This window comes from Glandiceps talaboti, chromosome 6 (genome assembly GCF_964340395.1).
Source record: "Glandiceps talaboti chromosome 6, keGlaTala1.1, whole genome shotgun sequence".
Taxonomy (NCBI): domain Eukaryota; kingdom Metazoa; phylum Hemichordata; class Enteropneusta; family Spengelidae; genus Glandiceps; species Glandiceps talaboti.
The window spans coordinates 3144200-3160374 of NC_135554.1; the positions used below are offsets into that span (position 1 = coordinate 3144200).

Below are 16175 nucleotides of genomic sequence, written 5' to 3' on the forward strand. Positions count from 1 at the left end.
GTGTACATTACCAGGCAGATATATCTCAGTAAAGTTGAAAGGAACTAAATGAGTATAAATGTTTTGCAGCATGCTCCATCTGTTCCACAGTTCCTATTTAGTATACTGTATATTCTGATGTTTATTCAGATTAGACTAAGGGGTCATGCAGACAGTCTTATATATTGTGTGGAATTCAAGCCAGGCTACATCACTTCAGTTATGTTAATATTTACAGATTGCAAATTGAAAGCATTTAACTCCTTAAAAAACAACACTTTGTGTAGCAATGTTGGTACAATAGTGATTTATGAACTGTTTTGAAGTGGTGTGCTATATAGAGTAGCCAGTCTAACTACAAGTGTGACTTTGTTCAATTCTTTATGACATTGGAACACCTAATATGTTTGCCACGTGAGTTCCTTTGACAATTCCCAGCTAATATATATTGTGCCATTCCACATGCACCTAGTAGCCATGATATGAAGGCAGTGCTATGTCCACAACAACTAATATACCACTTTAGATTGTAAATAAATCTTGTTTTATTGACTGTAAATCGTATTGTTGTGGACAAGTTGTTAGCAATCATTCAGCTACTTACTGAGTACATTGTATTAGTTAACATTTCTCTGTTGGCTGTCACTAGAATTAGGGCAATCTACAATGCAAGCAACGACGTTAATGTAATCAACCTTCTTCAGTTCAATAAGTTTTTTTTATCTTTGTCTCTTTCTCTCAATAACAAGATATTAAAATCCATCAATTTTGTTATGAAAGGCTACAGAGTGTGAGTTCAAGTGACATACTGTTAGTAGTAAAATTGTTTTAACCTGATCTTGAAATTGAAGAGAAAGATGTAGTATGCTCATTTTATCCTGTAAACAATGTCTGGATATCTGACAACTCATCCTCTGTCCAGGGTAACTAGAAATAAACAATGAAGTGAACACTATACTTAAATGGTTTAAAAGCCAACTACAACTCCCTATATGCAATACAAATGGCTATCAATTGTACAGTGGTCCACTCTTCTAGTGTTTAAAATTGTTGTCTAGTGGCATGCAAACACGTTATTATTTAATGAAAGCTAAAAGTCTAAAGTATCTTCTCAATTCTTTGATAACAGAAACCATATGCCTGTCAGATACCAGGATGCAGTAAACGTTATACTGATCCTAGCTCACTCAGAAAACATGTCAAAGCACACACAGCCAAAGAACAACAAGCAAGGAAAAAGGTGAGTGTTTTCTACTTTTCACTATTTTTCTTTATTCAGCTGAGAAAAATATGACTATCTCAAGGGATCTTGTTGCTATGAGTTCAAGATAAATAATTTCTAACCACATTGGTCACAATTATTTTGTAACTAAACTATTTTGTATCAAAAATGATATCTCAACAAGTTTCTTTTTTTTGAAAAATAATTATAATAAATTGATTTACTGTTTAAAGACCACTACGCAATACATGTCTCAATTGTCTTTACATAACAAATTGTAAGATTTAATAATATGATAATAATATAGAATTTATATTAATAATGATTAAATATATACACAGCACAGAATCAATGCTGTAAACATAATCATTTATTATACATTTTTACACAGCACAGAATCAATGCTGTAAACATAATCATTTATTATACATTTTTACACAGCACAGAATCAATGCTGTAAACATAATCATTTATTATACATTTTTACACAGCACAGAATCAATGCTGTAAACATAATCATTTATTATACATTTTTACACAGCACAGAATCAATGCTGTAAACAAAGTTGGCATAGCATATGAGCAGTAGATAATATAGTATTCAAATGTGCTGACTTGCAAAGCAAATAAATGTTGTCACTTTGACATAATAGAAGCTAGCATTATCTGAATAAGCCATTTTCTGTCTCGCGGCAGATCTCGCGAGATATGCAAATATGCCTAACAACAGTTGTCAAGCATGTGTTTGAGGTCAAGCTTATGGCGTGGCCATGTTGTTCACATGAAAGTCAACACATTCGTCTGAAAAAATATTGCCATTTGTGACCATCTACAAACCGTAAGTCATCACAAAAAACATTGAAAAATTGAAAGTATCCAAACTAAAGAGCATGTTACGAAAATTTGGAATGTCAACAACAAGTTATAAGAAAAATACATCACAGTTCACACCATCATTTCCGAATTGACTGTCATTTCTGGGAATAAGTTGTCAGTGCCAAACTTTAATATGCAGCATACTGCATGACTATAATATTTCAATCTTGAGAAATGGTAATTAATGACAAACAAAATCGAGTAGTGTTGATTATTAGTACACATGTACATGGTGGAAGCATTTTCCCTCACCAAGTTCAATAGTATGCTGTGCACATAAAGTGTTGTGTACACACTGTGTAAGCTTACTTACTACACATAAAGTGTTGCATACACACTGTGTAAGCTTACTTACTACACATAAAGTGTTGCGTACACACTGTGTAAGCTTACTTACTACACATAAAGTGTTGTGTACACACTGTGTAAGCTTACTTACTACACATAAAGTGTTGTGTACACACTGTGTAAGCTTACTTACTACACATAAAGTGTTGCGTACACACTGTGTAAGCTTACTTACTACACATAAAGTGTTGTGTACACACTGTGTAAGCTTACTTACTACACATAAAGTGTTGTGTACACACTGTGTAAGCTTACTTACTACACATAAAGTGTTGTGTACACACTGTGTAAGCTTACTTACTACACATAAAGTGTTGTGTACACACTGTGTAAGCTTACTTACTACACATAAAGTGTTGTGTACACACTGTGTAAGCTTACTTACTACACATAAAGTGTTGTGTACACACTGTGTAAGCTTACTTACTACACATAAAGTGTTGTGTACACACTGTGTAAGCTTACTTACTACACATAAAGTGTTGTGTACACACTGTGTAAGCTTACTTACTACACATAAAGTGTTGCGTACACACTGTGTAAGCTTACTTACTACACATAAAGTGTTGTGTACACACTGTGTAAGCTTACTTACTACACATAAAGTGTTGTGTACACACTGTGTAAGCTTACTTACTACACATAAAGTGTTGTGTACACACTGTGTAAGCTTACTTACTACACATAAAGTGTTGCGTACACACTGTGTAAGCTTACTTACTACACATAAAGTGTTGTGTACACACTGTGTAAGCTTACTTACTACACATAAAGTGTTGCGTACACACTGTGTAAGCTTACTTACTACACATAAAGTGTTGCATACACACTGTGTAAGCTTACTTACTACACATAAAGTGTTGTGTACACACTGTGTAAGCTTACTTACTACACATAAAGTGTTGTGTACACACTGTGTAAGCTTACTTACTACACATAAAGTGTTGTGTACACACTGTGTAAGCTTACTTACTACACATAAAGTGTTGTGTACACACTGTGTAAGCTTACTTACTACACATAAAGTGTTGTGTACACACTGTGTAAGCTTACTTACTACACATAAAGTGTTGCGTACACACTGTGTAAGCTTACTTACTACACATAAAGTGTTGTGTACACACTGTGTAAGCTTACTTACTACACATAAAGTGTTGTGTACACACTGTGTAAGCTTACTTACTACACATAAAGTGTTGTGTACACACTGTGTAAGCTTACTTACTACACATAAGCCGTTAGCCTTTATGTACCATTGACGTTTACATTGTTGACAAATATGGACGAAAGCTGAAAAATCTTACATATTTTTAGAGAAAAAATACCACGTTTTGGTCCTAGAGTTCAGAATTGAACAGTTCTAAAATATCAAGACTGGTCGGAAAATCATGGTGTGTGACACGTGTCAGCCATATTTATACTTGAGTTCTTAGTGATGAACGTGTTGTAGAAGTCATAGTCCAAATTCGTAAAGTAAAACAACATAGTATCTCTAAATTTTAATTTTAAAAAACCACATATATAGCTGATTTATAATTTATAGGATAACATCAAAGACAATGAAAAAAACTCTCACTCGTTTTCAATGTTTTTAGTGGACGTCGACAAATTAGCTGACAAAATAGACTAAAAATTAAACCATTGTTAACTATTAACTTGCGTTACAGTGAGATGATCGCGTCCACTTGTGTGTTGATTCCGACGATGCGACACAAGTCTGGTGAAAAATTGTGACATTGAATCAAATTTTTAGATGTTTGTTTAAAAATAGTCCTGGCAAGGAAGATGTCCTACAATCATAGGGCCTGCAGTCCCTCGAGTGGATCCAATTCTAGTTCAAAACATAATATTTTCAATGCAGTTTTGAAAAGTTTGTGTTGAAACTGATATCAGGGCCAAAATAAAGGTAACACAGTCAATTTTGACCGGCTGTTCATCTGCACCCAGAGAGCCATAAATCACTGACTTACATTCCCATACACACATCGTTTTACAACCATACTTTTAAAGTTTGCTTCGCTTGATCTATCATATCCTATACATATGATGACATTGAGAACAAGGGTGTTGCTAAGCATTTGACACTTCAGCATGACCACCCTCATATGGTTGCTATGCACTCAGTGGGATCTTGTGGGATCTTGTGAGAAAATGGCTTGTTATCCTAGTTTGTATGTCATGTATTGCTAACATAGCAACCTGTAATACTGTTATAGTATAACATAGCAACCTGTAATACTGTTATAGTATAACATAGCAACCTGTAATACTGTATAGTAACTGTATAGTATATTGCTTACTTAGCAACCTGTAATACTGTATAGTAACTGTATAGTATATTGCTAACATAGCAACCTGTAATACTGTATAGTAACTGTATAGTATATTGCTAACATAGCAACCTGTAATACTGTATAGTAACTGTATAGTATATTGCTAACATAGCAACCTGTAATACTGTATAGTAACTGTATAGTATATTGCTAACATAGCAACCTGTAATACTGTATAGTAACTGTATAGTATATTGTTAACATAGCAACCTGTAATACTGTATAGTAACTGTATAGCGTATTACTAACACTTGAATTATATTATTTGCATGTATAGCAACCTAAATACCGTCTTATGTCAGATATATTTATATGTGGTTACTTTATTATTTGATCTTGCAGTTCCGAACAACTGGTGAATATAGTCCCCAAGACATGTTAACTGAATGTCTAACAATTCAGCCACTTCAACCTGCACCACCACCCACGGAAAGTCATGGTAGTCCTATGGATCTCAGTGATAGTGGTCTAGGGCGTTCACCCCACTCGTCTATGCCTGGAACGTCATCAGATATGTACCCAGGTAGTTATTGGATAATATGTATATCCCTTATTAGCACAACTGAACTGATAAGATTCAGTAGTACTATAGTGCATGATGCGGTGTGTGTGTGTGTGTGTGTGTGTGTGTGTGTGTGTGTGTGTGTGTGTGTGTGTGTGTGTGTGTGTGTGTGTGTGTGTGAGTGCGTGTGTGCGTGCGTGCGTGCGTGCGTGCGTGCGTGTGTGTGGATGTGGATGTGGATGTCTTAAACTCAAAAAACTGCCAGACCAATTGCCTTGATATTTGGTGGGGACACGATGTTAGGTGTCTAGTTACAAATTTAGGAAATTGTTCAAAGCAAACTGATCACATCACAGATAGTAGTTCAAATGTTCTTAGGGGTGTGTAGATTAAAATTTGGTCGTGACATGATGATCCCATCAGTAAAATGCAAATAAGGGTTAAAATGTGTCTTTTTGGTCAATAATCTTTAATTTCAAAACTATTGTCAGATTGAGCCGAAATTTAATGTGGTGGTTGTATTTGGGGGTGTATAGATGAAGAAGTATTAAGCATGTAATGATCTCATCAGCGATATGCTTAAACTTTTATCTCAAAAAGTACTTGGTCAGTGAGAATGAAATTTTGTGAGATGTTTCTGGAAGTGTTATTCTGCAGATTGTGTTCAAAACATTTTGACACAATTGGCCCCTAGCAACAACTAAATGCCAGTATATTTTGATAAAATAACAACATCATCTGGTAGGCAAGTGATTAAACATTAAAACAATTATGTAAATGAGCCTAGCAACAAGACCATGCCCATAGCAACAGCAAAATGATCACGTATATTGCTATGATAACAGGTTTTAATAGACAAATGAATAAACATTCAAAAAATGTGTGCAACTATGCCTAGCAACAAGACTACACCTATAGCAACAGCCATATGATGATTTATATTGCAAAGAAACATCAGGGATTCATAGCTAAGTGAACAAACATTCAAAAAATGTATGCAAATATGTCTAGCTACATGACCACGCCCATAGCAATCAATGACATGTATTTTGCAAAGATAACAACAGGGCTGGCTGGGCAACTAGATAATCATTCAGCAAATGAACACCTATACCTAGCATGGATCAGTATGTCATTAAACTTTTTAAAATAATGTACAGTTTTGCTACTTCACCATTGGTGCTATTTTTATGATATGTGCAATATAACCGGTTAACAAGCTATGATATGTTTTTCCAAATATACCCTCTTGATAAGCCTTGTAATGTGTTTAATGTGCCAAACTCTACAACATTCCATTGTGATTTACTCTAAGAGTGCTGTCTCAGCTAGCATTTCATGCTACATAATAATAATAATGTTGGGTTCTTATATAGCGCTTTCCCACACCGTGCTCAAAGCGCTTTACAATTTATTACCCCTGGCTCGGATCACAACGGCACAACGGCCCTTTAGTCTTCCTCAACTCCCCGGGGAGCATACAATCCATTGCAGCCATTTCAGCGCATAGGATTAAAGCCTTCACATTGCAACCTGCATCCTACCAGGTCCCCAATTATACAGCTGGGTTGACTGAAGCACAGTCGTGGTTCAAATCTTGCCCAAGGACTTTAGCCACTCAGAAACAAACAGCAGGCAGTGACAGGTCTCGAACCTGCAACCTGTAGATTCCAAGCCGGTCATGCTAACCATTCACCCATCATGACTCCACAATTCAATACATTTCAACAATGGCTGTATTTATAGGAATCCACATGCAAAATTAAACTAACAAACTTGTCACTGATTGTGGATATTACATGCAAAGTGACATTAATTTGATGGTACAGAACATGGCTAAGTTACTAAGCTATAGTGATGCAGGAAAGGTTTTATGATGCACTGAACATACAGGGATATACAGGACAGTTGCTACCACTGGCCAGGTCTGGTAGGGGTGTCTGCCCAATGCCGTCAACCCCAGACCCCATTGTAGGCCCATTTTGACCAAAAACCAATACACCATTTAAGATCATTCAAATATTTTTCCCAGAAATTTCAAACTAGTAGAGAATTTATTATGTGGTGGCGAAAACCCCCAACCCAAAGGGCGGCCGCCAGCATGTATACATATACCAAATAAGCGGAGCACCCCCTCCCCCCAGGCTTTGCAAGCTTACTTTTTTTTTTTAGTTTTTTACCACCCTTAACAAGAACACTGGTAGGAACCAGGCAAAATGACTCAGGAATTTGTTTAGATATCATGTAATTGGCACGCTCAAAACAGTTCATTGTAGTGTGAGGGGTTGTCACTGTTATCAATGTAGTCTATGGGTTGGTGAAAATCTTAGAAGTCACATCAATGTGGGATTTAATGAGGGAGTGTTCTTGGATAATTCTTATTACAATCAGCTGGTGAAGATATGGTAAGAGTAACAGTAGACATTTATAGGAAATCACTAAAAGCACAGATGTGACTTCATTTTAAGAATGTCTCCATGAAGAAAATAATTTGACTAGTTGTTTACATTTACATAGTAATTGTACAGTGTAGTGTATATAATATGAACAAATATTTTGAAAGTCAGCAGATCTGCTGTCTTGATTTGACAAACACCAGATGATTGTGTAATGTAATGCTGACATTGCTACAACTACCATCCATGCCATCACTCAGTTTAATCATTGCTACAACCACCATCTATGCCATCACTCAGTTTAATCATTGCTACAACTACCATCTATGCCATCACTCAGTTTAATCATTGCTACAACTACCATCCATGCCATCACTCAGTTTAATCATTGCTACAACTACCATCTATGCCATCACTCAGTTTAATCATTGTTACAACCACCATCTATGCCATCACTCAGTTTAATCATTGCTACAACTACCATCTATGCCATCACTCAGTTTAATCATTGCTACAACTACCATCTATGCCATCACTCAGTTTAATCATTGTTACAACCACCATCTATGCCATCACTCAGTTTAATCATTGCTACAACTACCATCTATGCCATCACTCAGTTTAATCATTGCTACAACTACCATCTATGCCATCACCCAGTTTAATCATTGCTACAACTACCATCTATGCCATCACTCAGTTTAATCATTGCTACAACTACCATCTATGCCATCACTCAGTTTAATCATTGCTACAACTACCATCTATGCCATCACTCAGTTTAATCATTGCTACAACTACCATCTATGACATCACTCAGTTTAATCATTGCTACAACTACCATCTATGCCATCACTCAGTTTAATCATTGCTACAACTACCATCTATGCCATCACTCAGTTTAATCATTGCTACAACTACCATCTATGCCATCACTCAGTTTAATCATTGCTACAACTACCATCTATGCCATCACTCAGTTTAATCATTGCTACAACCACCATCCATGCCATCACTCAGTTTAATCATTGCTACAACTACCATCTATGCCATCACTCAGTTTAATCATTGCTACAACTACCATCTATGACATCACTCAGTTTAATCATTGCTACAACTACCATCTATGCCATCACTCAGTTTAATCATTGCTTTATTAACAACCTCAAATAAATAGAAATAGCATAGTACATCACCAAACATGAAATTCAAAACCGTCACTTATTTAAAACTGTCATGGTGTTATTCATTTATGTGGCTATTGTTTCCGGGAGTGTGGTGTATTTTTTCCTCTCATCTTGTGACCTTCTTAACCCTGAGTTTTGGCTTGACAGTAGAAATAAAAATAATTGCTGTGGAAATGTGACCTCTTTCTGAAAAGTGCAAGACAGTGACTAACCTAACACAGAAAAAAAACATCATTAGACTTAAATGCTGTTTAATTATCATTTAGGCCATCATTCAGTTTTGCTATAGGTGCGTGGTGGTTTGTATGATTGCATATTATCTTAAAGTCAAAAAGAACTCAGCCAATTTCTTGTAGTATTTATATAGGATCCATTGGAATGTTACTTGGCTAGTTGCCTAGTCAAAGAAAACTGATTTCACCACAGAGATGTCATGGTGTGATTTTGGCAACAAATTAAAATTGTACTGAGAATACCTGTCTGAGTTTGAACAAAATGTTTGAAACTTTCTAAGGATCTTGAGATGAAGTATTGCTCATGACATTTAGACCCTTTTTTTGAAATGGAAATTAGGTCTTAATTGAATGTGATTTTTAGTCTTAGACTCAGAAAGTATTCTACAGATTGTGTTTACAAAAAAAATGCCAGTATGTTCCTGTTGGTGTCTAGATGGTCAATTATTCACAGCCCTAATTGTTGCATTTTTGGTTTCAGGGATGTATTCAAGTGCACATTCAAGTCGTAGTGGCACAGCAACGGCAGCTAGTAGCTATAGCAACCAACCCTCCCCTGTACACAGTATTGCAGAAAGTCCACTTGGCCAACAAGTTCAACAAATGGCAGTAGTTGAAGATCACAGGGACAGGTATGTATAGTTATCACATGACTGTAGTAAAGGGACAGACAGGTATGTATAGTTGTCACATGACTATAGTAAATGGACAGACAGGTATGTATAGTTGTCACTTGACTATAGTAAATAGACAGACAGGTATGTATAGTTGTCACATGACTATAGTAAATAGACAGACAGGTATGTATAATTGTCACATGACTATAGTAAATAGACAGACAGGTATGTATAATTGTCACATGACTATAGTAAATGGACAGACAGGTATGTATAGTTATCACATGACTAGTAAATGGACAGACAGGTATGTATAGTTGTCACATGACTGTAGTAAATGGACAGACAGGTATGTATAGTTGTCACATGACTATAGTAAATAGACAGACAGGTATGTATAATTGTCACATGACTATAGTAAATGGACAGACAGGTATGTATAGTTATCACATGACTAGTAAATGGACAGACAGGTATGTATAGTTGTCACATGACTGTAGTAAATGGACAGACAGGTATGTATAGTTGTCACATCACTATAGTAAATGGACAGACAAGCAGTTTTTCCTCTAGGTCAAAAAATTAACTACCAATTTGGCTAATTTGCCTCAAAATTTATAAGCCAAACCAGACTTTCAATTAGCCAAACTTTTGTGATAAAAATGAACTTATATAAATAAAGACAATAACGCAAACTTGTATGTTTTTACTCTGTTTATTTACATACATTTTTCATGTCATGTTGGCAAACGTACGGTTCTCATCTTTGCTTCAAAGTTAATTGTAGCACCATAACATTTTAGTCAGTTCTCATTGTAACTATTTTCTAAATCTCAATGTGCAGTGTGACCTGTGATATACCTTGACAAATGATAGAACTAATGTAAATTTTACCTTTAAAAAATCATTAAAATAGACTTGACTGCTTACACAGTTTTATGAATAACTGGCAAACTGCAATAAATGTGACCTACATCATTATACAATGGTGAATGCTTATAAATTATCCTTACTGTAATAGCACAGCAAGAAAAAATATCATTACATCACACATCATGTTGACCTCTTTGCATTACAATTACCTGCTACATCCCTTGCTGCCATGGCAACAATTAGGGGCATTGTGTTAGCTAGCCATTTACCGCTTCAGCAGGAAGACTATTCAGTGACTATTTTGGTGATGTTGGTTGCCATAGTAACAGTTGTAAAATCTTGACAAAGTCATTAGGTGTTTTCAAAAACTAGAATTATTTTTTGTTGAGTGATATAGAACTGATAAATGTACTTTTTTTTAGTTTAAGTTCAACTGCTCTGTAAATAGTACAGCAATTAGGAATTGTCAAATTCCATATAAAGATGAAAAATTACGCCAGTTTTCAAGATCATTTAAAATTGATTGGCTATACTAGTACATTATCTAAAGCTGCATTTTTTAGAACTATTTTTACCACTTATAGGGAGATGAAGATTCATGTAAAGTAATGATGATGTCTGTGTGTCTGTATTTATTTATTTATTTATTTATTTACATGTATGTCCTGTCTGTATGTTAGCTAATACAAATGTACCTGATACAGGGCTGGTTTAACCCCACCTAGTTGGTAGGTTGGCTAATACCTGATACAGGGCTGGTTTAACCCCACCTAGTTGGTAGGTTGGCTAATACCTGATACAGGGCTGGTTTAACCCCACCTAGTTGGTCGGTTGGCTAATCATTGGTACAGGGCTGGTTTGACCCCACCTGGTTGGTGGGTTAGCTAATAATTAGTACAGGACTGGTTTGACCTCACCTAGTTGGTCGGTTGGCCAATTGGTACAGGTCTGGTTTGACCCCACCTGGTTGGTGGGTTAGCTAATAATTAGTACAGGACTGGTTTGACCACACCGTCTGTTGGTGTAGCCACCGATATGAAATCAATCAACAAATTTTACTATGGGATTTTAATAATAAATTCATGTTATTTTTGTTGACAGGGCTAGTAGCTATGGCAACAATACTCATCATGTTAGTCCTACAAGACGTTCCTGTCCCCCGACGTTGTTGCCAAGGAGACAGCCACAACCTCCATTGAGTGTGGCGATGAAAGTGAGATCCCCTGCAGTGGCATCAGTTGTTCCATCATCTGCATCACTACCACCGACATCAATACAAGGGCAAGGTATTGTTAATATTTCTCAATGCATTTTATCAATTCTGATGATAAACATATTCAAGACTAAATGAACATTAAGTATAGAATCCACATTTTATGCAAATAGTAGTTATAGTGGCCATCATATATTCTAACTTGATTGCAAATTTGACACTGAGGGTCAATATATGACTTTGGTCGACTTGTAATTGACTGAGCATGGGGTAAATAGGAAGTGTATGATATCCAGATTATCTCATGGGGTAAACAGGAAGTGTGTGATATCCAAATTACTTCATTGGGTAAATAGAAAGTGTGTGATATCCAAATTATCTCATGGGGTAAACAGGAAGTGTGTGATATCCAAATTACCTCATTGGGTAAATAGAAAGTGTGTGATATCCAAATTATCTCATGGGGTAAACAGGAAGTGTGTGATATCCAAATTATCTCATGGGGTAAACAGGAAGTGTGTGATATCCAAATTATCTCATGGGGTAAACAGGAAGTGTGTGATATCCAAATTACTTCATTGGGGTAAACAGGAAGTGTGTGATATCCAAATTACCTCATGGGCAGCGTGGGAAATTAACGCCGGTCCTTCGGTCCGAGACCAACAGATTTCCATTCAGACCGACAGTTTTTCAGAATTACAACAACTTATCGGTCCTTATGACCAATTTGAATTTGGAGTAAATAATAACATTTATTCAAAGATATATCCAATTTCACCTACATGAATCTGATCTTGTGTTACCTATTTTACTCTTGACATCTCGTTAAAGTCAAGCGACAGAGCTAGCTTGCTACATGTGTTGTTGTCAATGTTGATATCATGTCTACATATGACGTAGCATACAGCATTTACTTTATGAAATTATGTTAGCAAACACATGATTGGTTAGATTTCTCTAATTATTTGTGTCTTGACAAATCAGAACGTCTTAGACATTGAGATTCATTTTACGCATTCAGCGCATGCGTCTTTTTCCGCCATTTAATAATCACTGTTGTAAAGTTTACTGTTCGAAGTGTATGAAACTTTTAACATGTTTTAGACAGTTCCACGTTGTATTTATAAGTATGTGGTGATAATTAGAAGGCGGCAATGAGCTTCCGAAGAAGAAGATGAAACAGACACTGTTTTTTTAAAGGCTGGTATTAAAGCCGGTGAATGTTAGCGGGTTTCCCCATCAATTTACCGGAGCTCCCCACGTGTGTGGCCATGATAGGAAGTGTGTGATATGTGGATTATCTCGTGGTGAATAGGAAGTGTGTGATATCTGGATTATCTCATGTGGTGAATAGGAAGTGTGTGATATGTGGATTATCTCATGGGGTAAATATGAAGTGTGTGATATGTGGATTATCTCATGGGGTAAATAGGAAGTGTGTGATATGTGGATTATCTCATGGGGTAAATAGGAAGTGTGTGATATCTGGATTATCTCATGTGGTAAATATGAAGTGTGTGATATGTGGATTATCTCAAGGGGTTAAAGAGGAAGTGATAAAGGTCAGCAGATATTGACCACAGTATCATACCTGACATATATATATCATGTCAGACACAAGACAACATTTTAATAAAGTCTCCCATAGAGTTATGATATAATGACACTGTAAATACTAAGTAACTTGCTAAATGTTGGTGGTGCATGAACTGGTTGAAAACATGTAAGTAACAAGAGACTAGAAGTGTTGAAAGTGATTTAGAAAGATGTGACAGTTGATGTGGTATCAAATATTGAATTAACTATCTGTATGATAAAGATGATACAGTGTACATTCTGCACCAGATGTTATATCAATTCATCTTACACTTGTGTTTAGTCCTACATTATATTTCAGGGTAAATTTTTTTGCAACTTTTTTCAACATTGACGATCAGATGTAAACTTGATGTTGAGCAGTACTATTGTCAGTCTTAACTTAAGTATTGTTAGTTATTGTTATTAGCTCCTGAAGATGGGGGTTATTATGATGGGCTTTATCCATGCGTCTGTACCTCCATAATATGCCATTTCTCAGACATGCAATATCAAATTTTATTTGAACCCGGCACAAAAGTGGTATATCATATGAGACATAAGCATGTCACTTTCTTTTACGACATATAAAATTTTACAGCATGGCAGCCATACTTGTAGTGAAAATCAATATTTACTGCGTAACTCAAAACGTTTAGAACATAGAGGTCCCAAGTTCAAGTGTCTACACCATACCAGCAAGTGCAAGCAATCTTTTGAGACATTGACTTTTCACCTTGACCTTCAAGGTCAATTATCTAAATCAAGACTTAGTCATTTCTTGTAATGAGTTTAGAAGTTTTTGTTCAATATCCTGAAAGTATTTTTTAATATTTTAATGTATGGAGTCATGATGGATGGATGGTTGGTGTGACCGGCTTGGAATCTACGGGTTGCAGGTTGTAGAGTAATGATGGGTGAATGGTTAGCGTGACCGGCTTGGAATCTATAGCCCTGTCACTGCCTGCTGTTTGTTTCTGAGTGGCTAAAGTCATTCGGCAAGATTCGAACCACGACTGTGCCTCAGTCAACCCAGTTGTATAATTGGGGACCTGGTAGGATGTAGGTTGCAATGTGAAAGCTTTAATCCTATGCGCTGAAATGGCTGCAATGGATTGTATGTTCCCCTGGGAGTCGATGAAGACTAAAGGGTCGTTGTGCCATTCTGATCCAAGCCAGGGGTAATAATTGTAAAGTGCTTTGAGCACGGCGTGGGAAAGTGCCATATAAGAAGCCAACATTATTGATATTATTATTATTATTATTATTATTATTATTATTATTATTATTATTATTATTATTATATTGTATATCATGCCATTTCATTATTCTGTGATGGCAGTGTTGATATTTGCATTCCATGTGATATAGATATATATCCAGATGTATACACAGTGTTGTGACAGTTGATGTGGGGTGATGATGTCCCCATGCAATAATGGAATAGTCCACTCAAGTGGTCACAATGCACCTTGGGGTATATAGATGAAGATAATGATTTCATCAGTGATATGCAAATTAGGTATAAAAATAGGAATTTTGGTCAAAAATTCACTCAAAAACTGAGTACTTGGTTAATGAGACTGAAACTTGGTAAGATGTTTCTAGAAGTGTTATTCTGCAGATTTTCCTCAAATATTTTGACATAATTGGCCCTAGCAACCGTGACCTCGCCCTTAGCAACAACCAAATGGCAGTATATTTTGGTTAAATAACATCATCTGGTAGGCAAGTGAGTAAACATTCAAAAATGTATTCAGATATCCCTAGCAACCATGACCACGCCGATAGCAACAGCCAAATGGTGTGTTTCACAAAGATAAGATATTCTTAAACAAGTGAACAAACATTCATAAAGTGTATGCAAATATGCCTAGCAACAAGACCACACCCATGTCAACTTCCAAATGATCACATATATTGCAAAGATAACAACGGGGATTAATAGAGAAATGAATAAACTTATTCTATTTTTCTCAACAAGCCTTCTTATCCTCATTCTGTCACTTGCATGATGTGTCATAGATAAATTCTAAAATATTTTAGACAGAAAAACGAGACATTGATACTATATATCCTGAAATGAACCTACTTCTTATCTTGTTATCACATATTAAAAATAGATCAACTTCTGACCTTGCGTCAAAAAGTTGATGAATGAATATCAAACTAGTGTTGCAGTGTGACTAGTCATTGATGGCTACCTTGTACTATGTGTTGTAGATTGTTGTAATTTGTGTCAACCTGGTATTTTTAAACAAATATCACATTACCCATTGGTAAACTGTCACATCAACATATTCATCACATATATCCTCTATAAAGCCAAATAGATATACAGCAACTTCAACTATCAAACTTAATTTTATTTCTAAGAGGTAAATTTTATCTTTTAGCACAACTGAACTGATAAAGTTCAGGAGTGCTATAGGCATGGCAAAGTGTCTGTCTGTCTGTCTGTCTGTCTGTGTGTGTGTGTGTGTGTGTGTGTGTGTGTGTGTGTGTGTGTGTGTGTGTGTGTGTATGTAGATGTGGATGTGTGTGTGAACAACTTAAAGTGAGAAACCTGTGATTTTTGGTCAAAAAACTTAAACTACTGGCCAGATTGGTCTGAAATTTGGTGGGAACATTCTTAGGGGTGTTTAGCAAAAGAATTGTTCATGGCATGATGATTCCATCAATGATATGCAAATTAGGTCTAAAAATGTGTCTTTTTTGGTCGAAAATCTTTAATTCCAAGACTACTGAGCAGATTGGGATGAAATTTAATGGGGATGCATCTGGGGATGTATAGATAAAGATATATTAAGCATATAATGAT

The 16175-nt window shown here is 35.9% G+C and overlaps 1 protein-coding gene across 1 annotated transcript in view; it reads left to right on the forward strand.

The window, feature by feature from the left end:
* Nucleotides 1–16175, forward strand: part of LOC144436380 (zinc finger protein GLIS3-like) — a 111763-nt gene that overhangs the window by 76701 nt on the left and 18887 nt on the right. Inside the window, exons 5-8 of the mRNA XM_078125173.1 lie at nucleotides 1109–1219; nucleotides 5101–5281; nucleotides 9558–9708; nucleotides 11668–11852. Coding sequence (XP_077981299.1) covers nucleotides 1109–1219; nucleotides 5101–5281; nucleotides 9558–9708; nucleotides 11668–11852 — 628 coding nt within the window. The remainder of the gene's footprint in view (nucleotides 1–1108; nucleotides 1220–5100; nucleotides 5282–9557; nucleotides 9709–11667; nucleotides 11853–16175) is intronic.